The sequence below is a fragment of the Chaetodon auriga genome, chromosome 12 (genome assembly GCF_051107435.1).
Source record: "Chaetodon auriga isolate fChaAug3 chromosome 12, fChaAug3.hap1, whole genome shotgun sequence".
NCBI lineage: Eukaryota > Metazoa > Chordata > Actinopteri > Chaetodontiformes > Chaetodontidae > Chaetodon > Chaetodon auriga.
Window position 1 is genome coordinate 9,024,506 of NC_135085.1, and position 23,519 is coordinate 9,048,024.

At 42.7% G+C, this 23,519-nt stretch overlaps 1 protein-coding gene across 2 annotated transcripts in view; it reads right to left on the reverse strand.

The window, feature by feature from the left end:
- The window catches only part of LOC143328794 (low-density lipoprotein receptor-related protein 8-like), a 73,933-nt gene that overhangs the window by 30,198 nt on the left and 20,216 nt on the right, over positions 1 to 23,519 (reverse strand). For both annotated transcript variants that reach the window (XM_076744117.1, XM_076744116.1), the window contains exons 3-4: positions 18,958 to 19,080; positions 8,066 to 8,194 (exon numbers count right to left, since the gene is read on the reverse strand). In XM_076744117.1, the coding sequence (XP_076600232.1) occupies positions 8,066 to 8,194; positions 18,958 to 19,080 (252 nt within the window). The remainder of the gene's footprint in view (positions 1 to 8,065; positions 8,195 to 18,957; positions 19,081 to 23,519) is intronic.

Below are 23,519 nucleotides of genomic sequence, written 5' to 3' on the forward strand. Positions count from 1 at the left end.
GAGGTTGAAAGCCAAATATTGGTATGATAACCGGGGATGAAACAGACAGGAGGTGCTGGACGGGAAGAGAGGGGATGATGGGGGTTATCACAGGGAGGATGGTGAGAGGCTTCCTCTCCTGTGGAGCCAAAGATAATAGAGCTCTCTCTGCCATCAGCCGGTCCTCCTTCTCTCTCAGATGATCTGATTGTGGTGCTTCCTCCTCTCTCAAAAGATTCTTCTCTGTCTAGTGTTTGGTTTTTTTCCTTTATCTGCTCTCTGGTTCACCTCTCTCTCATCTATGACCAGCATGGAGGCATTGGTTATCCATGTATGGGGTTCCTGCACACATGCCTAGAGTAGTTGCTGCAAATTATACATTTGTAAGCCTCAATATTTTTTGCCCAGAGCTATTTGAGAAAAGATTTTCGCCATGAAAGCCTGATACAAATTTCTTGTACATGAACATTGGCCAATAAAGCTGATTCTGAGAGTTGGCCTTGTTCCTTATTGACTGGAAATGTTTCTATGCAGGAAGGAAAAGTCTGTAATGCGCCTCTCCTCTTCACAAAGCCAACCTCAAGGCTTATGTAAATCCTTTTCTCTCTCTGTCTCTACCTGTTCCAGCTTTCTCCGTCTACGCTCACATCTGAACAAAAGCACTCAGGCTGTGAAGACAGTCAGGGTTCCCACTGTGAGCCCATAGCGGCACGGAGGGCAGCGCAGGGAGGCGCAGAACTTGATATTTACACAAACCGCAGGGAGTTCAGCTTCAGCACCGCTGCCATTGGCTGGTTACGGGAATGGATTGGTGTTTTAATATATTTCACATAGAACTTTGCAAGGTGGTAGCATGTTGTCAGAGACCTGCGGGAGAAATCTCACATCTCCCAAAGATCAGGTACCCGGTTTGGTCCTAGAGTCGAGATTTTATGCGCAGTTATTTTTAACTGATATTGATTCGCAGATCAAAGCATTGATTAGTATTTAAATGGACCCAGAGTAGAAATTAAAGGCATCGGCGTCGGTGTCCTTGAACACTGGAAGCAGACAGAATAAAAACAGCTTTGGAAAAAAGGGAAATCAAATATAGTTAAGTGGAAAATCATATGCGTTCCCACGTGCTGAGTTTAACTGGGTGAACAAACATCAGATGCCAGATAGTGTCCTAATTACTATCCTATGTAATCATACCATATGTTATGTCACTATCTTCTCCCCTGCAAACATCAGCGCTCGCTTAATTTACTGGTGCCGACATGACGGCCACAGCAGCGCGGGGGAAAGCAACTGAAACCGAAAACAAGTGTCGTGGATCCAGTTCAGTGAAAGGGTTTATACTCATCAATATTAAACGAGCTCCATCTGATTCTCATGTGCTTCAGAACTACTGCGCCTGTTATGCCTCTACCCTCACTACATACTAATTTGCCACTAAATAATTGAGGAGATTCAATAGACATGTACATTATTGCACAGGGGGCAGAGCATTAGTAATGTACATGAGTGACCTGGTTACACTGGAAACTTTGTTTTCCGGTGGGGGTACTGAGCAAATGAATTTCAAGACTTTTGAGCTACTTTGAGCTCACAGACTGCCTGCGTACAGTGTGGTACAAGTCTGCGGGTTTTAAATGATAAATAAATCACAGTGGGACCCAACATTTCACTCAGTGGGTTGAACTTTCAGATTTATTACCCGTCTATTTACATAATTTGGCATGGCTGCTTCAACAAAAGCAGGAAACTAACACACGAAACATCAAATAGATATGGTTGTATGTATACATGTGGTGTACTGTATGTAGAGTATGACTGTATAGTGTATTGTATGAACATCCACACATTGAAATAAGACATACTGTATTTGCTGTGTTGTACACAACACACAGTTATTGGATGGATTGCTATAAAATTTAGCACAGACATTCTTGGTTCCCAGAAGATGACACCTCCTGACTTTCCTGACCCCTGACGCTGCCTCTAGCACCACCATGTGGTTGACACTGGTGGTTCAGAGGGAAATAAGTGTTTGATGGGTTTCCAGTAAATTTTGGTGCATCACTAATCACTATCAACTGAGCTTTATACAGAGTGCTGAAAAGCAAATCGCAGAATGCCAACATGCTTAACCATACATTGTAAATACAGACTTACAGAGCTGCTAGCAGGGCTGCAAATGGAAACACATGGAAAAGGGTTTTTTTTCCCACCATTGGCTTTATATCAAAGTCATTCAACCTAATTTGAAAAGGCTCTTACTCAAAACATCTTCCCTAATGAAGCCCTTTTCTCCACCAACCTTCCCTTTAGCATCAAGGTGAAAAATGAAGAAACTGACTACATATTTCATAAATCATTAAGCACAGCAGACATCTCATTGTCACTGCAAACACAATCCGTGACTGCGCTTTTTACTCTGCTAAAATGAGCAACTTACGGCAACTCTCTGAAGCCGCTGAAACACGAGCAACTTTACTGATCCTTAATATAAAATAAACAATCAAACTATTTCTCAGTCTATTTCTTAGCAAAGCAAACTTTCTGGCTATCATGAATTCTGCTAAAGGAAACAGAAAATACACTACAAGGGCAACTAATAAAAACTCCATTGATATGCTAAATTCACTGAGAGCTTTACTCAGTTATATATTTTTAATTCCTCGGTAGTCAGAGGTTGCCAGCGTAACCCACTTTAATTCTTCTGGCGGCTTTAGTGATGGGAGATGGTTGCCAGCGACAACTGGTGCCTCAGCTGCAAAGGCAAGAGATGACTGGTCTTTCTATTCTCATTAGCATTCCAGCTGATGAGTGTGTGGTGCGTGTATGTGTATGTGTGTGTGTGTGTCAGTAGTCGGGATGCATGAAGGAAAGACAGAATAAAGGTGAGCAAATCATTTTAAGGACAGGAGGATGGAAAGAGGGTGAAAGTGGAGAAGTGAGATGAAAAGAAAGACATCCAGATCGTGTGTAAGCAGGAAAAAACAGAATCGTTTATTTTTTATCTGTACACGCACAAATATCTCTGAGCACATCAGTCACTGTCTGTGCAGCTTAATGTCATCTCAGCTTCCTCTGGATATTCATAGGTTTAAACTCAAGGGACAGTCCAGACCTGTCCACTCTGCTCAGAGCTGAGGTCCACTGCAGCCACTGCAGCAAGGTCACTGGAACATGCACACATGCGCGCACACAAACACGCACACACACACACGCAGTTGTCTTTCCATCACTGCTGAGGACATTGCATTCACTTACATTAATTATCTGGAGACTCAACCTCACCTTAACCCGAGATTACACCCTAAAATTTAATGATTCAATTTTGAGGACTTGTGTTTTGTCCCCGTACAGAAGACGAGTCCCCACAATGTGAGTAATACACTAAACCCACACACATACACACAGTATCCAATACAGACAAACCTAGAAAGGTAGAAACACACACACACACTCACTCACACTGCCTGCCAGTTCATACAGGTCACAGTGGCTCACCAGGGAAATAGCTCAGTGGCTGACCTTTCCTGTGATGTCACACACATTTACAGAGGAAACACAGCTGTGACAGAGAAGAAACAACTCTCATCTACGGTAACAATCAACAGAGGGTAATGGAGGACAAGATGGGAGTCAAAGCGAAGGGAGTTTTTTTAACCTCCCCTCTGAAACCGTTATCGACTGTAACTGTGGACCAATGTGGGAGGGCAAAGGAGGCGTGGAACGAGCACTGAGACCTTTAGCAACATGAGCAAAAATTAAATTAAGAAGAAATGTTGTCGGTGGAAGTAAACAATGTGAATGCTCCATCTTTGGGGATGCACATTAGCTGCAAGGTCAGTTTCGCGATGGGCTGACAGCTGGGAAGAGTGCAGGAGGCACGGAGTCGTTTGCCTCATGCCATCCAAGAAGCTTTAAAAATGAAGAAGGAAAACAAGCCAACATAAAAGCGCACGGAACAATTATATGTACGCATCAGGCAGTCAAGTCAAGCTGACACTTGCAAATGCAAAGACACGAGAAAACACACAAATCCAGAAAGGCTCTTGTGCTTTGCAGCAGAACCCAGCAGACAGGCGGGCTCAGGAGAGATGCCCGGTGAGTAAGTGCGCATTAATCTCCACATCGCTGAGGGTTGAGGACAGTTCAACTTTCCTACGGAGTCTCCTTAGAACTGCGGCTTAATGTAATGTTGATCAGAGAAAGCTTCCTCTGGTGAGGGCTAGATTCTACTTAATACATAATTCAACGTGTGGATGACTCAATTAGCAGGATGCCTCTGCAAGATTTGCTTTTTCATGTCAGCAGCAGGCTATGCACTCTGTAAATTTCTACTAATAGCAGAGCGTGCTGGGGCTAACTGGGTAAGTACAAGCTCTGTCAGTTTTGGGAGTGCAAACTCTCTACTCACATTCGAGTAAATGCAAGTGAATGTGTAAAGTGAGTTTGGATGTTTTCCTCGCAGTGAGCAGGATTGAGCTTGGCCACGCTCAGACCACGAGGAGCAGGCTCACGTTGAACTCGCCGCTTCGGTGCACTTCTAACCAAATCTGGTGCGTCTGGTTGGTATGTTTAGGTTGGTGTGAAACAAACAAGTTTGTGTTGCAAATACAAAGAAGACCAACTAAAGAAGTGAAATAGGGGTTGGTATCAAAACCTGGTATTAAACAGGGCCCAGGCTAAATTATTAAAGACCGTAGCATTGATTAGCTCCAACGCAATCAGTTCTGCTGTCAGTATTCCAGACTTCAGACATCTGTCTGTGATGCATTCTCCAGAGGAGAGTTCTCTCTGCCTCTCTATCTCACACACACACACACACACACACACACACACACACACACACACACACACACACTGACAGACGCTGCTCTTAATGACAATGACAGGGAGAACCAATTGCATAAAAGTCTGGTTACACTTCACTGGAGTCGATGTTGACAACACTCATTGGCACAAGTGCAACAAGTCTTTTCATGTAAGGGCAGAAACACGAGCAATCTTTGAAAGTACATCACACACATGCAGAGAAGGGCACAGTTCTCGACTGCTTCGTCCGTATCTCATCTCTCGCTGTCCATGCAGAGTTAACTAAATTAGACACAGATGAGTTCATGATTAGAGGTAACCATCAGTCAGCATTTCCCCCACATTACACTGTGGTACAAAAGACCTCATCAGTTTTTCCCTGTCCTTCGTTATTTCTGACCGGATGCAGAGACGACAAATAGTCTTGATAACCAGCTATTACTTTGTGAACTTAATAAGCTGAGCCACAAGGTGCAGTGACATGGAGCATGAATTGACGTGACAGTCACTGGAATAAACTTTGTTTCGATCGTCCCTGGCTGCTCCACACAGGACAGTAGGATGCAAGGACTCCAAAACTGTCCAATAAATGATTTACGTGTCAGTACGTGTGAGTTTATGTCTGTGAGTCCTGGTTTGTGTGTAATAAGTGCAAACAGGAAACAACTCAAAAACATGCAGGTGAAGGTAGAGCGTGAATATTGAAAGCTTTTGAAAACATGTCCCACATCTTCAGTGATGTGATGTAATAGTATCCATCACTTCTGTCTAATAGGAAGAGGAGAAAAGGGGATTTAAGCGTTCAAAGCTCTGCTGATTTTTAAACAGAGTTTGGGTTTCAGAAAGTACCTCAGAGCCCCTGAAAGGGCCTCTTTCATCACTTACAGACTATTGGACGAGCACGCCGATTTATACTTCAATATTTGGAATTAACTACACCCAAAGATAATGTGGAACTACACTTGCAGCCTCACTCACTGAGGTTTGCAGCTGAGCCTTTGCTGGCAGGCAAGAACAAAATGCAATTGGATACATAAAACAGCTTTCTTGTCGATTTTGTAAGACTGCTGCTGCATCATTTTACACATCTTGATTCATTCATCTTCTCCCTCTAAAGCCAAACACACGGAGAGTTAATGCTGCTTTGAAGTCAATTCTTCCTATGTCTCTGTGCCAACAGCTAGCCCTCAGCGAACAGACACACCGAGATATACTCAAACCAATTGGTCATTTCCGCCTCACTGCATGACTGTAAATGTGAACCATCTAAAGCCTTCAGTCTGTAGTACTTAAGAGCAATACAGCACGCAGGGCTTTTGGAACATAAGGCAATTACCATTTGCATCCAGCTCTAACTCTGTGAACTATCACCTCTTTAACATTTCACACAGGTTGTGTGTCACTTACAACACTGTTAACCATACAGCACATCCACCACTGAGAATGCTGATTTGACAAGTCTGCAAAACATAAGATCATGCTCAAGAGCAATGATTTGAATGCAAATGCTTTTGTATTGTTTATTCCTATGATAGCCAGGCATGGACAGTATGAGTAAGATTAGCCATTAGCCACACAAATAAAAGTTCAAATAAGGTAAAACTCCCTGTCATTGTAATTGCATTGGCATGACCATTTGTATTGGACATAAATGTCATGCAGCAATGTCCAACATGTTCATTGCTTAGTTCACTGGGCTCGACCATAAGCACAACACTGAGGAATCAATGCTCGCTGCCTTCAGAGGGATCTGCAGTGAGGTGACATTTAAAATCTTCTTCACTGAGACTTCATCTATCAAGCTGGCGTTGGGCCCAATCAGTCTTCAGATAAACTGGTCCGAGCAGCACTTAATAGGCCTAATTTGCAATGTTATCTAGCACTGTGCTGCGCTGGAGTCAACTCCTCCATCCTGGTCACGCTGGGCACCGTTTACCTCTGGAGGGATTTTGGCCTTTGACTGGGTGGGCGACAGTCTGCTGCCTGCCCTCATGTCAGTGCTGAGAGGCTTAAGACTGCCACATCAATACAGACATTAGAATGAAAAAAGGATTAGCACAGGCTAGACTGGGTTTCTATGGCCAGCGCAGTGAAAAGCCATCTAAGCTTGGAAGGCATTAGATCTAAAGTCAATGGAATCACTACCACTTGCTTTGGGGTGAGTGTGTGCGGTGACAGGGAGTTATTGATGGGCCACTTGCAGGCTGATCAGGCAAAAAATATCTTTATTACATGACACATTAAAAGCCTTTCAAGGAGAAGAGGGTAGATATCTATTCAGACAACCTCTCTGATTTATGTTTTCATATCATTCCAAATTGACTTGGCTTGCTCTCCCCAAAAAAAAAAAAAAAAAAAATCAAGTGTATTCTTAACAAATAAACATTTATTGCTCAGACACCAGCCAGTCACAATCTCAACGCCCACACAAACACACACAAACAACTACACAGGGAGCAGACGCCCGTAAAAATGAAGAACATTATTTATATAGGATATTAAGGGGGTGACTTTTTTTTTTTCTCCCTCTGTGCATTTGCTGCCATGTGCCATTTCGCACAATCTTCAAAGTCTAAACGCCACACCCCCTACAGCTCTGTTGCCTCAATCAATTTTTTCTGACGTGAAGGGAAAAGGAGGAGAGAGAGAGAGAAAAGAAGAAGCCGATTCTTCACGGCACCTCAGAAGTAGGGCAAGGATAGTCCCTGCAGGGGGCGGGGGGTGGGGGCAGCGCATAGCTGAGTTGTCTGATTGGCTGGGTAGGAGGTGATGTCACTTTTGATGGTTCTGAGGGCCCTGCAGTGGAAAGGCTAAAGACTTGAGGTTCAAAATGTGATGACAGAAACCAACAAATATCAACAGAAAGCTGCAGATATCTGATAGTCCACACCGAAAATGGTTCCACATCAAAGGGGACTTTGTTGTTGAGTGCAGCTGGCTTCAAACTCAAACCTCACTTCAAATCCCTCTAATTATATGGAGTGTTCCCTGCTGCGCTTTAATGTCTCAAGCCTCTGGATGGTAAGTGAGATCAGAAAGGATGAAAGCCAATAAAATACAGAAAAGGGCAAATCTGAGCATTATTCTTCTCTCGGAGCCTCATCAAGTCATTGACTTGTGCACATCTGTCATTGCCACTGTTTGAATTTAAACACGCTCTTGAAACGTGGCCAGCAGTGAAACATGCCAGTAAACCAGCAGACAGAATGGCTCGTGTACTTATTTGTGCTTATTTCCGTTATGGGAGAGAACTGACAGCCGACTCTGACAAACTCACCAGACGCGCAGTCTTCCTCGTCCGCCCCGTTCTCGCAATCCTTTTCACCATCACATCTCCATGACAACGAGACACACTTGTTGGTGGATCCCCCACAGTCAAATTTCTCTGGGGGACACGTCTGTTTGCCTGTGGGCAGAGATAAAAGAGATAGGGAGATTACTGCAGTGGCTTTGTGGTCCCATAAAGACGGCAACAAAAACATCTACAAGACACTGCTGGACTTGATTTCTATCGCCCCCACGATGCAGTTAAAACTCATCCAAAACTTCACCACTCTGGCCAATTGATTTTACTGTCTGGACTGCCTCTAAAGAGACATGCAGGAAGATCATGAAATACAGCAAATGCACAGTTGGCTGTAAAGCAAAAGAACAACTCAGCCCCCCTCCTCCTTTTCCTGCCAATCTGCTCTAGTTGGCACAGAGTAGGTTTGATCCAGATTACACTGCGTTTAATATGAATCATGTTGTTAATTATACATCTTTGCTTACAGTGCAGCCTTAAGCCTCCTGGAATGAAATCAAAGGGTCAGCCTACGTGGCAAATCATTTATCTTTCTGGTGACTTTATTTTCATATTACATTTAAGATCAATGGTTGTGATCCTTTTTCATCAGACGTTGACTTTATTTCAACCTCCTATCCTGTACTTTATGACATTTCAACCGGTCTTCCATTACTTTAAGCTAACTATTTCAACTGCTAATGTTGGAAATAGCTATTGAAAAGCTACTAAGCTAACTATTTCAACCATTTATCAACTACTTTGAGATACCTATTTCAATTGTTTATCCATGACTTTAAGATAACTATTTCAACTATATATTACATTGCGTTAACTATTTCAACCATTTATCCATTACTTTGAGCTTTCTAATAAATCATATATTCATTACTTTTAGCAAACTAATTCATCCGTTTTAGCTAAGCTAACTATTTGAACTGCTTATTTTAGCTTTAGCTTATTTACTTGCTAACTGGCTTTCACACACTCTAAATTGTAACATGTAGTGTTCATAAGGTGCAGCTAATAAAGTATTATTTCATCAAATTGTAATTTCTATATTTTTTCAGTCAGTTGAGCTCTACTTTATAATTTTTTCCATGCAGGCTGACCCGTGGCAACTGCAGAAGTATTGGAGTGATTTAGACTTCCACCACCTTTTGTAGCTGCATATTAAGGTTCGTTTTGGAGACTTTTCAGTGGTCATGTTTTCTTCTTTCCATGAGCTCAGTCAGAAAGCCTTGTTACAGCTGACAAACAGTACAGTAAGAGGATAATTTGTAGCGTGATGACTGAGAGCATGCACCATAATGAATATCATTCATGAGGTTCTTACACAGTCTCTAATGCTGTCACTCGCAATGTTAGGTAGAAACTGTTGAGGGTAATTGGACCAGACAGGGACACGGCTTGCCAAAGCATCTTTCTAAACAAAGCACCTCTGTTTATATGGATTACATTTGTTAGAACACTGCACTTAGGCTAAAACTGAATTCCTTTGTATCTTATGTAAATTCAATATCCAGTCGATTTAAATTATTAAATGAGCTACTGTATATGTTCCATGACAACAGCAGAGCAAGTTTAGATTATGTGAGTGCATTTCAGCTTACTATTCCTGAGTCTGTGGAAGTTCTTTAATGTTAATTTGTATGTTTTATTTAACTCACTGCAGTGTTGTCACAGATAAAATCATTTATACAACAAGCATAAAGTGCAACGCTTTTTTACAGTTACATGGCAAAGAATTTTTTTCCATGTCAGAGATGTTAATTTGCCTTGCAAAAGATAGGTGAATTTGCTGCTACAGGCCACCAGATATTCATTTTGCCTTGCTGATTGGTTTTTGACCAAGATGCAATACAAAATATCAATGTTCTCGTGATGGCAGGTCACATCAAAAGCACAATTGTTTTAACATACCTACACATATTTTATGAGGATCTCTTAAGGGTCGAGTGAGCAGGATTTAGGACAATCTATCTATTGGCAGAAATGTATGAATTTAATATTTGCAATTACGTTTACATTAGCGTATCACTACCTGAAAATAAGAATCACTATGTTTTTGTTAACTTAGAATGAGCTCTTTATATCTACAGACGGAGTGGGGCGTCTTCCACCAACCAGAGCAGATAAACCAAACACTGGCTCCAGAGAGGGCCTCTTGTGTTTTTCACATTTTTTCATGCTTTTAGCGGTCATCATAGGGGAGGACGAGGCGAGGTGGTGGCAGGCACTTAACAGTTGAAAAATAGACTTGTTAATGCTCACAGGCAGAAATGGCTACGCTATTTCTAAAGTTGGAACAGCTGGAACCGAACTGGGATATGGGCCTTCTGGATGCATTACATTACACTCATTTGGCAGATGTCTGTGTCTGAAGTGACTAACAAGAAGTAGATGTCACCAAAATTGGAAGTGCACCCCAAATAAACAAGTGAAAGCCTGTAAGATTGCATTTGCATTGCATTTATGATTGGTTTAATTAGTTTTAAAGAAATTAAATGTTAAAAGTGTTAGCGTGGGAGATGAAGTCTGAAACAGTCGAGGTTTTATTATGCCGGTAGCAAAAGATGGGCAGTGACTCTGTTGTCCTGTCTTCACTTGAGAGTTCATTCCACCGCTATGGAGATTGAGCAGAAAAGAGCCTTGAGTGAGATGACTGACCACAGGTCCTTAGAGTGACAGGATGGCCAGTCGTGCAGCAGCAAAGGAGCACAATGGTTGGGCCAGAGTGTAGGGCTTAACCATTGCTTCGAGGCAGGATGGAGCTGTTACTTCTACCGAGCTGTCGGTCAGCAGCAGACTCTTGAACTGCACGAAAGCTGCAACAGGGAGCCAGTGAAGTGACTGGAGAAGACGAGTGGTTTGCACTTCTGCACTGCCAACATATAACTTGAAGCACACAGATCTGCAATAAGCTAATACTGGCGGCTATATCGGCTTAGCAGACAGCCGGTCCGGTAACCACCATTAGATGTCATCCGAGTATGAAGGCGCATTTTTTTTCAGCCCCTCACTTCTGTGTGTGCGACCGCCCCTGCAGCATGAAGGGGTGACAGTAGAGGGGAGGCTGGAGAGGCAGCTGGTGCCTGGGGAGGACGAGCAGTGAGAACGGCTGATGCAGCGAGGCCCTGATCCCACACGCACACAAAATACTGGACACTGCAGTGCATGGAGGCTGTTTCTGCACCCCAGGCTCAGAAAACATGCTATTTCTCTGCTTGCTGAGTGATGACAGCTGCCTACATTCATTTTTCTGTCCACAAATTGTACTTCTGATCAAACTGCAGCGTTAGGTCCTCGGACAACAGCTTACTGCAATTTGCCATTCGTCACTTGACATTCTTGACAGTTGGACAGTAAAATATTGTGTTGCACAATGTTGTGTTGTTGAACTGGTACAGTGAGTAAAACACAGTAAGGAATAAGTGATATGGAGGGCAGTTAACCTCTTCCACCTAGAGCTCTGTCATTTCCCTCATCGCATATATACGAGTTATAAAAGTGCTATTTTTTTTCTTCTTTTTCAGGTTCATGTGCAAGGAAGTTTCAAGAAGTGTGACAGTCTTTGATGCTGCCTGGCTGTGATGTGTTTTTCACTTCTTTTCAGATGTGGCTGTCAAGCACGTCAAATGAGCAAACAAGCTTAATGAGGACAGAAGAAACTAAAGATGGAAAGCAATGGTTAGCCAAAAAGAATTATTACAACTGAGTAATGTTTCAAAACCAAACATCAGACCGCCTGGTCAGGGAGGAAATACAGAAAACATCTCTTAGAAATGTCTGAGATGAGAGAGACGAGGAGGTGGAATCTTTGAGAGAGGAAATTACATGCTGCCTGAATGAAACCGAACTAATGTAGGTCCGACGAGGACATGACAGAAAACAAGAAACAGACAGAAAATGAAAGAGAGGGTGACAGCGAGAGCACAGCAGAGAAAAGAGGAATACAGAGGGCAGCTTCGGAGAAGAAAGAATCCATAAGAAGGAAGTCACGCCAAGAGCAAGATACTTTATGAAGGGGGAAATGAAGAGACAAACTGCTGCCTGACCTTTCAGATTTTTATCCTGAAGCAAAATCAAAGCCATCCATACCAAGTGGAAAGAGATGAGGGATGAGGAAAGGCAGGCAGAGTGCAGACTTGAGCAGAATCTGAATTCACCGAGCATACAGCGAGCTGTCCTGTCCTTTTAACTGATGACTCTTTAATGAAGCGTGAGCTCTGTTCCTCCCAAACCCAAACAAAGAAACCAAACCTCATGACGACAAAGTGGTGGTACCTCAGGACAGCTACTGATGAGTGAAACCTCAGGTTTTATAAAGACATAGATAATGGGTTTTTGCTTGAGAAGGAGGGAACATAATGAAAGCCAATTACTCACAGACTAACTGAGTGTCTGGCTGTTGTTTACCATCAGAGTGAAAAATGAGGTTTCATCTCCGCTGTGGCGTTTTGGCAGATCTGTTCAGACTTCATCACCTTTTACGGACCCAAGGCAGTGTTCATCTCCACGCTGCAACAGTGTAATAGCTCTTTCATTTGATCATCATGACTGACCTTGTTATTGCTTAGAACCTTTAACCCTAAACTCGGCTTTCAAAGTGTAGATATGCTTCAGTTCGTCAGCAGTCACCAGGCACGCAGTGTGACAGTGTGATACAGGGGTCTAATGAGCACTGTGGGGCTGAAAAACATGTTAAACTGATCTGATATTATGAACTGCAGCTTCATAATAAATGGAACACTACGCTGCAGCATGACATAGAGTTCCCAAAGCAATAATTTGCAGCCTATTCATATAAATTAATGTCTATTTTGCTGCTTTCAACTGCTAATAGATACGGTACAGTGGTGATTCATCCTCCAGCCACCTCATGACAGCGTTTACGTGTGAACATGTGCACTCAGCATATCGTGACAGCCTGATTGGTCGATATAGCTAGTTCCAGTTTGTATCATGTTACTGTTTAACACTTAAAATCATCAATGAGTAGCCCTGGACCTCTTTTCCAACTGCCAGAGCTGACAGGCTTTGAGGTCTGTGTGCATGTACACCTGTGTATGTGAGTGCCTGCGTTCTGATGGTTTGCCTGAGAGCCAAAGAGGCACAAAACTCTGTGAGTCATACTCACATTCACTGCTTCATTAAACCAGGTTAGCGTGGCCATGTCCTCCTTTCTGAATTATAGATCTGGTACAGTGGAGAACACTTGCAGCTTGCAAACTACAAGATGGAAAATTGCTATTTCCAGCAAATTGCATTAGCACGTAATGTACTGTGGCACGCACCTCTGCTTAATATCAAGTGCTGTATGTGGGCTCCTTGAGTGAGACATCATCAGCTGCATGAAGTCAGACTAATATATTGGTAGCATGTCAGTCTATCACAGGGCTAACACATACACAACCATTCACATTAAACTGCAGAGGGGCAGTTCAGAATAGCCCAGTTAGTGGATTTAAACCCAGGACTTTCTTACTGTTGGTCCACAGCTTTGAGCACTGAGCCACACTTCTCTTTACTTCATCGTTATTACTGCAGTCAACATTAGTCGATTCAGCTATATGACAAAATATAAATCAGCTAGTATTTTGAAGATAGATTGTGTACATAATTTTTCAAGCAAACATTAACTTGTTCCAGCTTCTCAAATGTGAGGATTTGATGCTTTTTTTGTCTTACATGATTACAATTTGGGTTATTGACGCTAAATATGCTCTTTAGGAAATTGTGATGGACATTTTTCACTATTTTAAGACAGTTTTCAAGACAATGATTTAAATAATTGAGAAAACAACTGATGGGTAAAGAAATTTGACACACTCCTCTGTTAGTTGCTGTTATCGTCGTGTAATTGTTGTGTATAATATTCCACCTCTTTACAACAAATTTATGGCATCGTGGTCAAAGAAAGTCATGTTAAATGCTTCTTTCCCCAAAACAAATAAGAAAAAAGCAAAAGAATCATCATGTGTCTTCATCATCTTGATTTCACTTTAATGGAGTGACTAAAGAGCAGATGTGACGCCAATAGAAAACATCAAACGATGTTTTGGGGAGCAAACACATTTAATTGTTTTATTGATGCAGAGCAGCAAACTGAAACTCATTGCAGGTGAAGCACACCTGTTTCCTCCTCTGAACTCTATTATATGAAGTGTTTATGGAACAAAAAAATAATAATTCTAGTGAATTACAGCATTAGCCTGAAAATTCAAACAATGTCAGACTCTACAACTGATGATATTACAATCAGCATTGACCTGAGTTTACCCACACAGTGACTTGGAAAAGAGCCAGATTTGGAAGGAAATTCTACTTTTCTAATTTAGTATTGAACAAAGTATCAAAGCTGCAGCAGAGGAGTCAATGCAAAAACAGCACAGAATGGGAAGACTGTATAAGAGCATCAGAGTAAATGTACTATACGTCCATGCAGTGCGTTCAGTGTGTGTTTGCCTGTTGTTATTAGTGTTGACATAAACAGACTGCAGTAAATGTACCTGCAAACAGTTCTCTCATAGCACCTGCTGTACTGTAACAAATCACACACAGAACTGTAGCATCCAGTAAATGCAATCCAAACATCTTTACAAAGAAAATAGTCCCCATTATAAAGTCAATAAAAGGATTTATTATTTACTCCCCCAGTTCAATGGGGTTTGAAGCTCAATATCTACAAAGAGGTTTATAGAAGAAAGTTTTCATCAAAACTCCTTTCAGAGAAATATCTATAATCCACTTCAAATTACATAACACTTAAGACCAAATTGAAAACACAATGGATTTAAAGAAGAAAAAGTTCCATCTATATGAATGGTCCACGTTTTTCAGGGTAACATGCTCATATTATGAAAGACTCCTCAAGGAAGACGAAACACTGAAGTTCCCTCACGCCTGTCAACTCCAAGAAATGAATTTAAAAACAGAGAGGACAAAACTGACGTGCAGAACTGAGCTGAACTCAGCATTTTTGTCAGAAAGTGTCAAGTGGCTAACGCCCTTTAAAGCTTCAAAAGTGACTGGGGCAACTCAAAATGTCACTGCTCTGGCCAGGGAGCAGAGAAGATGCTGCACAGCTGGCTGCAGTGACCGAGTTCCTCCTTGATTACACGTTAATCTAATATAAAAACTATGAGCTCTGGCTCTTCACGTGTTTCTCCAAAGAGTCATTCATTTTTCAGCGCTCAAGAGTAACTCAGTGTGGCCCGAATTTGAATTCTTAATACAGCAGTGTAACGCTACTCCAGCGTGTAATTGGGAATCCACTCAGTGAACCAGAATGATTGTGGCACAGATGTCTGCAGCACAGGGTCCAAAATGCCTCAGCCGAGTGTGTGCAAACGTGAGTGTGTACTCTATGTTTGGTCACATGTGAAACTGAAATAGACAGAAGATCCAGGAGAGTTGGGGGCAAATTGAATGAAAAACAAGACGAATGTTTTCTGCATGTGCGAGTACAGCCTGGCTTATCAGGCTTGGGCATAACTGGAGCATGATGCATTAAGGTGTGCGCTGTGCTACATGTAATTAGCCCGTGTAAAACGATCATGCACTCATCGGTCTCTGCTGTTTACATAATGGCAAATTTCCTATCTTTATCACGTTAAAGATTGGATGCAGTCTGTGTGAAATTCTGCCCTTCCCTCCGCTGTAAAGACAGCAAAGCAAGCCCCACTTTAGCAAAGTTTAATTGATAAATGTGAAGCTTGGTAGCTTTTGACTTTAAAGTGAAGTGTTGCATGGGATTAGGGTGTTAAGCAAAATGCTGCCTCTGATGGTGTTTCAGAATGGATATGCTAAATTTTCATGTCAGAGGTTCTTTTTCTTTTTTTTTTTTGATCTTCACTCTAATCAGAAAAATCCAGCAAATCGAGAGGCTTTCCCTGACAGATGTACAGCTCTCATTATGGCTTGGAAATCTAACCAAGTGACTGACACAAACAGGTAATTTACCAGTGAAACGAGGTTAATGAGACAGATGATTCAAGAGTAGGTTGGTCGCCGTTCCCTAAGATTTTGCATGCATAATCACAAATTGTCCATTCTTGAGTCTTTTTTTGCTTCTCTTGTCTCTTCACTGTGACGATGGCACGGTCGCATCACTCAAACTGAAAGACAGCCGCATGAACTGGATCTCATCAGCAATCCCTTTGTTCAGGAAAGAGCCTCGATCTGAACATATAATCAGGAGGTTTACGTGGTGGCGAGGACTACCTGGATGTACTGACGTGTGTGGACTTCAAAAAGTGGAGTTCAAAAATGTATACTCTTACACTATTTTTTGCAGAGACGTAACAACTTCCAAATTTTTTACACAGCAGCATCATACTGTATGAATACATACGGGATTTCCATATAAATGGCTTTCTTCTCAGCCCAGATCTCCATCTCTTTATTCTGCAGCCAAGAGATGAATCCTTCCTTCATTTATCTTTAATTGGATTTCCAATATAAACTTGTTATCCTTCAGAGGTCCCTTTATGTCTCCCTCCTCCCTCACTCAACTTTCTGGGGGTGACATTAGAAGCTTTGCACGGCTGCTCCATTATTCATCGAAGCGACCCACACATTCACAGCCAATAAAATGAAACAAAACTAGAATGAATATCCTCTGAAAGATTCACTCTGCTTTTTCTTGATTCATTTCCCGCTCCGCTTGACGCATGTTAATTCCTTCCCACAATAACTTTAATAAAGGGTTTACAGATCAAAGCATGGCAGTGGTGGGTAGAACCAAAATATCTGTTTCAAACTGGTTACACGATGTCTTTATCAACATCATTCACCAACCTCTGCCATCACTCTGACAAGACATCATTTGAGCCGTTCTTGTAAAGTCCTGGAGATCTCCGACGTTTCCTTTTCTTTTGGGCTTGAGAAACATCAGTCGTGGCCCAAGTACAGGGCAGACAGATATTGTATCCCAGCATGTATTTGGTATCAGCAGCATTGGGTTTGGACAGACAACCAAACAGACATCCTTTCAAAACTTCCTCCGTTTTTAACACATTTAACATGATTAAATATTCATTAATGAATGAGCTACGATAAAAGTGATTGACAGTGACCAGACCCACCAACCACATTCTGGCTCAAATGTTGATAAATTGTGATTGGTGCACGGTAATATGTGACATCACTTTTTCCCAATTTCCCCGTCCACTTCAAACCACTCAGACAAGCACAGAGGAAAAAAAAAAAGAAAACCAAAAGAAAAATCCTACAACCAAAACTGATCTAACAGAGGAATCATCTGTTTGTGTCGGACCGCGTCGCTTACAGGAAGAAGCTCTTTTGGGGTGAGAAATGAACTGTTAAGATTTGAAATATCAAAATATTGTCCAGAGGAGATGTGAGGACCCACTGGCTGGTCACTTCGGGAGCTGGCCAGCTTGCATTCAGAACAGTCTTATCTCAGGAATTCAACCTCTTTCGCTTATTCACTTGTGGTCCAGACATCTCCAAAGCATTTTAAACGTGTGATAATAATCATTCATTGAGAAAGATAAACTTAGGTTTCACTGTCAAAATCCAAATATTTGCTGCTGCCACACTCAGCTGGTTTGGCTGGAGCTAAAGCCACAGTTATATCCTTAATTAGTCGATTAACATGTGCTCCTTACATGTGCTGATGTTGCCGCACAAAAACAAATAGATGTAGTTTATAGGTTTATACCAGATATTACCGTAAATGTACTGCAGTGAGGACATTTGCCGAGATTCACTGTAACACAATTCTGGTGCTATATTCAGCGGATACTCTTTGGTTTTCCCTGAGACATCATTATTTATCAGCACAGAGCTCTCAGCTCTGTCTGATATCTGTAAGCCCAGGAGAGAAGCAAGCAGCCACAGGACAAAAAGAAATTAGCATTTAAGAAAGAAAGAAAACAATTAATAACTGGTTCAAGCCTCTCACTCTTGAGTCCCTGCTTGGCTGCAGAGACGTCAGCTCACCTAACCCCCATCGGGGCCTTTGTGTGGGTGCGCTAGACTGGCACAGGCTAAAAGTGAGGCAGCCAGAGATCCTCGGCTCTAACAGCTTGGCAGAGAGGGAATCGAGGCCTTTCTATGCACTCACCATCAGACAGCATTCAGTATTGAAGTGTGTGGGCGAGTGGAGGCATGCGAGGCGGCTGAGATAACAAGGGAAATTAGCAACCTGAATACAGGTTCTAGGAGAGTGGAATTAAAACTCGTCTTAAGCGAATGAGATGAAGGCATGAGAGCATATCCAGATGGAACACGCAAAATGCCAACGTGTTTAGTCAGCCACGGCTTCTTTTTTTTCCTGAGTGTAAAAAATCTGATCGACGGTAACAGTGTGCCTCCTAAATGCTCCAGCACAGACAAAAAAAACAACACAGATGACAATCCAGAAAAACTTTGACATGACGTATGTACCATAGTTGAACATGTTCCCGTACAAAGAGAGATTGTGACGTTATTGGTGCACTCCAAATGAAGCGGTTAGATCTGTTTTGCTTGTGAGATGTTAACATCGACTTGCAAACCCTCGCCTCAGGCTGCATGTTTCCCCTATTAGACCGTTTCATTTTGACACTTGTTGGAGGCCTGAAAACATACAACTATGCAGGATTTCACGAGATAAAATCAAAGATTAAAGCCAAAAAAAAAAACAGATTTTTCTGTAACAGAATCATGTTTTTCTTCTTTTTTCTATCCTGCAATATGAGGGTCTGAGAACCGGTTATTGGATAAATGTAGCTAAAACTTCGACTTGTTTACAACCTGGCTGACTGTCTGATGCTTGTTTCTTGCCCTGCCAGACAGTATTCCACAAAACAAGACCCAAGTGCAAACCCAAGACCCGTAAGCTGAAACAAACTGGAAGCATCCTTGCTTTCACTTACTGCAGGTCTCCTCTGCCTCATCCGAGCCGTCGGGACACTCTGGTTCCCCGTCGCAACGCCAACGTCCCGGGACACACTGGCCATTTAAGCAGGCGAACTCTGCGGGGGCACATGTCTTCCTGGCTGCTCAGAGAGAAACAAGGACAGAGAGACCAGGAAGTGTGAGGACAGTACGACAGGGTAGGACCACGGTCAGTCTGCAGTCGGGCTTAATCTCTGTCATGAAACTGGTCACATTATCTGAATCCCAGCCATCATCCCTCTCATCACGCTCATCATCTTGCACACGATTCCTGTGCAGCCCTCTCCGGTGCTCTCTCTCCTCATATCCTTCGCTAATTATCTCCACTTTCCCTATTTTCTTGACACTCATTCATTGTGCTGTCTACCTCCCCACCCCCCCATCTGCTGGTATTCAAAAGTCTAATCTCTCCTTCAGGTTTGCCATCTCAGAGCAGCGACATGGATGCTGATTACTGAACACTGTGAGCTCGGGGAGGTTAAACCTTTTACCTCCCAAACCTGTTTACCACAGAAAGCTACAAGCCAGCAAGGCCACAGGCTGATAAACATGTCAAGCGTGCTGAGAATTTGAAATCAAAACATGTCAGGCAAAGGCCCGTTTAAGCTGCAAGAAGAAAAAGGAGTGATCAAAAGTTTGATGTGACAGCCCAGGGCTCATCACGGTTGCTACCCAAATCTTACTAACCCACTGTGTTCAAAGAGAAATATGGACTTCACACACACACACACACACACACACAAAAAAAACACATTCTCCACCTGCAGCAACAAGCCTGCGAGCTCGGCCGAGAAGCCAGAAGCAGACAGGGGTCAGAGTCATTCAATTTCCTCAGCCTGTTACTCCAGGAGGACCTGCGATACAGTCTAATAAATCACAGGCTAAAAGGCCCTCAGCTGAGCTCTCTGGTGTTGTTACACAGCCGCAACTGTTCCTAAGTTGGCCCCATCTTGGCTCTGATGCTTCAAATTAGATAGAGCGTTTAGAGATGTGCAGGGAGCTTAAGCTTAGCTGAGGGGCTGGAAGGAAAGAGAGCAGGCAGCGAGTCTTTCTTCGCTGCGTGCACACTAATCTAACTCTGCGCTCACTTCTCCAGCTTCTGCTCTTTCTTGACCTTGTTATCAAAGGACAAAAATGTAGTCAAAATCGGTTGCACCACGCAAGGCCGTTACATCGTAAAGACAGAAATGTACATTTAAACCGAGCATGTGCAAGTCATCCCTTATCAGCTGCTGTCATGGTGGACTGGTTAAAAAGCTGGCAGGGACTAATGATGGAGGAGCATGTTTTCTTCATGTCTGGAGCACATTTCCTGCGACAGACTACATCCCTTTACGTTTGACGACAATGACATGCACACGCTGCGCTGTTTTGTACAATTAGCTTCTAGTATGCTTCATCAGAACTGCTTGTCGATGGTGAAATACATGCGGAAAGCACACCTTCAACGTCAGACTACCGCCTATACAATTCAACATTCACACCCTCTTCATGCAGTGTCAGGGTTTCGACTTCTCTTTCAGCTCGTTTTTCACTCGACTATTACTGATACGTTTACAATCGATCGCAAAACTGACTGTCTACCAGGAGGGACTGCCTTAAAATATGCAGGCTGCTAAAACAATAATAATTGAATTTATGTCTCAACAAAATCAATTCTTGTATCAACTGCGCTGTCCTTTACCGCCTCATTTTTGATTGTACAGTCTTACCTGTACTACCTAGGAGGGTATATTAGTATTTTAATCAACACAGAGTCTGTCTAACCTCAGTAATGACAGCTGGAAAGGAAGAACTGGGCTGCTTAGAGAGATTTCAGTAAGTAAATTAAACTGGAGGCCTGTAAATATAGTCAGGACAAAGGTGGGATTTGGGTCGAGCTGCAGACCACTGTTCATTCTCTGGCTGTCTTTCACTGGAGGCTGAAAGACACTAAAATCTAATGATCACATTTACAGTAGGGGTCACTTAGACGTTCTCTATCATGTGATTGTGAGTCTTTACTGCAGTCCAGCAGCTCCAGCACAGGATAGCCTGCCAGTGAGAGGCACTTAGATTAGAAATTACTTGTCTCTAATTCTAAATCTTGTTTAATTGCACCGTTCTCAATTATCTCCTGTGTCAGAGTGGCAAAGTCAAAGCGATAACGGCTCATCTTGGCTTGTTGACGCTATCAAAAGAAAATTATGAAATGTCTGATAGTGTCGCTCCAACAGGGTGTGTTTTCAGCAGTAAAAGTGTTTTCAGCCTGTAACCACAATCAGCGACCCTTGTTTCATTCCACTTCAGAAATGTCAATTAACATTCTTTCTCGCCTGTTCTGCAACACGTAATGAACTGACCCCATTAAACATTCCCTCTCCTCCCTTTGTTCCCTCACTCCTCTCCCTTCTCTAAACCCCAAGCCTCTAACTTTGCCACCGCGGAAAAATAAACACGTTTGATTGTTATTTTTCTTAGATCACATAAAGTGTGTATGTTTTCCGGCATGCAGCTTAAGTGCCACTTGTGTCCTCATTAGAGAGCAGGAATGTGGGCCTTAGAGGTGAAGACGGAGGATTATGGGGCAAACGAGGATTGTGACATCCTTTTAACCAACACCTCCCTCAAGTGTATAAACTCATTAGTGGTGTTCCCACATTACAAAAAAAACAAAACTCTGGTATTTCCTGCAATACACACACACACACACACACACACACACACACAAATACATGAATATTTTCCAAACCTATTCATCACTCATGTAGGAAGGTGTGGCGGTGGAAGAGAAGGAGAGACACAAACCGAGAGACCCCCGAGGCTTAGCACCAGGTTTAAAGGAAACAGAATAATTAGATTCATAACATCCGACAAATCCTGGAAGATTCAGAAAATTCTTATTCAATTAATTAATCTGGCTCCCGTGAGAAGAACAAAAAGAGAGCTGAGGGCAAAATGGAGAACCTCGGGCGAAGCGCCATGTGCTGCCGCTTTAGATTTTAAATAATCGCACGACCAAAACCTTGAAAATCTCACACTGATCCGGTACGTGGCCTCTGCCAGTCAGATGTGCCCACGTTGTGCACTTTCTCTCCAGGAGTGTGAGCTTCTTACCCAATCCAACTGAGCTTGCTACTCATTTCAGTGAAGGTCTACAGGGGCCATGGTTCACTTGGCAATAATTACCTAGGCCAGCTCATGCCATCTGCTTGGAATGACTTTCTGTTTTAATTAGAAGGTTTTAAAATGTTAGTCTCGTTGGGGGGGCGGCGAGTGTTAGGGTGGGCTGAAGGGGAAAGTGACCGGAGAACGAGGAGAAGCCTTTAGATAGAAAGAGGAGAAATAGAAGTGAGTAATAGGCGCAGAGATGGAGACTGACATACATAGTAATAATGCTTTATGGAATCCTAATGGAAAGTGTGATACTGAATAAAAACAGGCAATATTACTGTAGATGGCAGGGATAGCACTTACTGAACATTAATCCCAATGACATGTACTGCACGCATGTAAGCCCACTCACTCTCATGCCCATACACACGCACACAAGCACATGCACGCACACACGCACACACTGTCTCCCCGTTCGACTATAAATGGCAGAATTTAACACTGAGTCACTGCTCTAGCACATTCGGAAAGAATCTAAGAAAAAACAAAAACAGCAACAATTTAGCGTTGTGTGGGTCACCCATCCCCATCGAGAGCATTACAAATGGGATGTGACACAGACAGAATGAGGGCTCTGCACCGGGGAGTTCACCCAGCCATGTTATGTCTCCTGGAGGAGGTACAGTGGGAAGGAGCTCCACGCTCCGACAACCCCACCTGGAGCCTTCTCCTCTGGGGCCGATGTTATCAACATTTCAACGCTTCTAATCCTTTTCATCTTTCTTAAACTCAATTCGTGTGGATGTGCACGGCAGACCTGCGTACAGTGTGGCTGTGCTGCTACATCGGGGCGAAGTTGAGTTTTGTATGATAATCCAATATGTGGACGTCGGTTTTGCTCACCATATATGTCACAGATAGCTTAAGGGGAGTGTAAAGACTGTAAAAAAAAAATATGACTTATTCTGCCTTGAGGAGCTGCTAACCAGCTTTTAACATTTAACCAGGCTAGCACCGTGGCTCGAGGGATGGAAATGTCAGTCTGTCGGCTGGTTGGTTGGTCACCACAGAGGAACATGAGACTCTCCCAGTTCATGTAATGATCATGTTACGCCCACCGGTTTTAATCATTTCAGCTTTGTTTTGTCTGTCACTTTGACACGGTAGATGTCTTAAAATAATACTATACCCACAAGCTTCAGCCAATATTGCCGTGGAATAGAGTCCATTCAGAGTCCGCTAACTCAAAGCGATAGCACATTCAAAATGCTTCATCATTGAAATTGTGAACAAAACCAAAATCCTGGAGTAAAGCGGTTTAAACTACAGGCTGTATTTTACCTGTACATACACTTTGATCTCGGTCATTGCGTGTTTCTTGCCAAAATGCACCTTGGGAGTCCTAAACTAGGGCAGCTGTGGCTGAGGAGGTTGAGTGTTCGTCAGA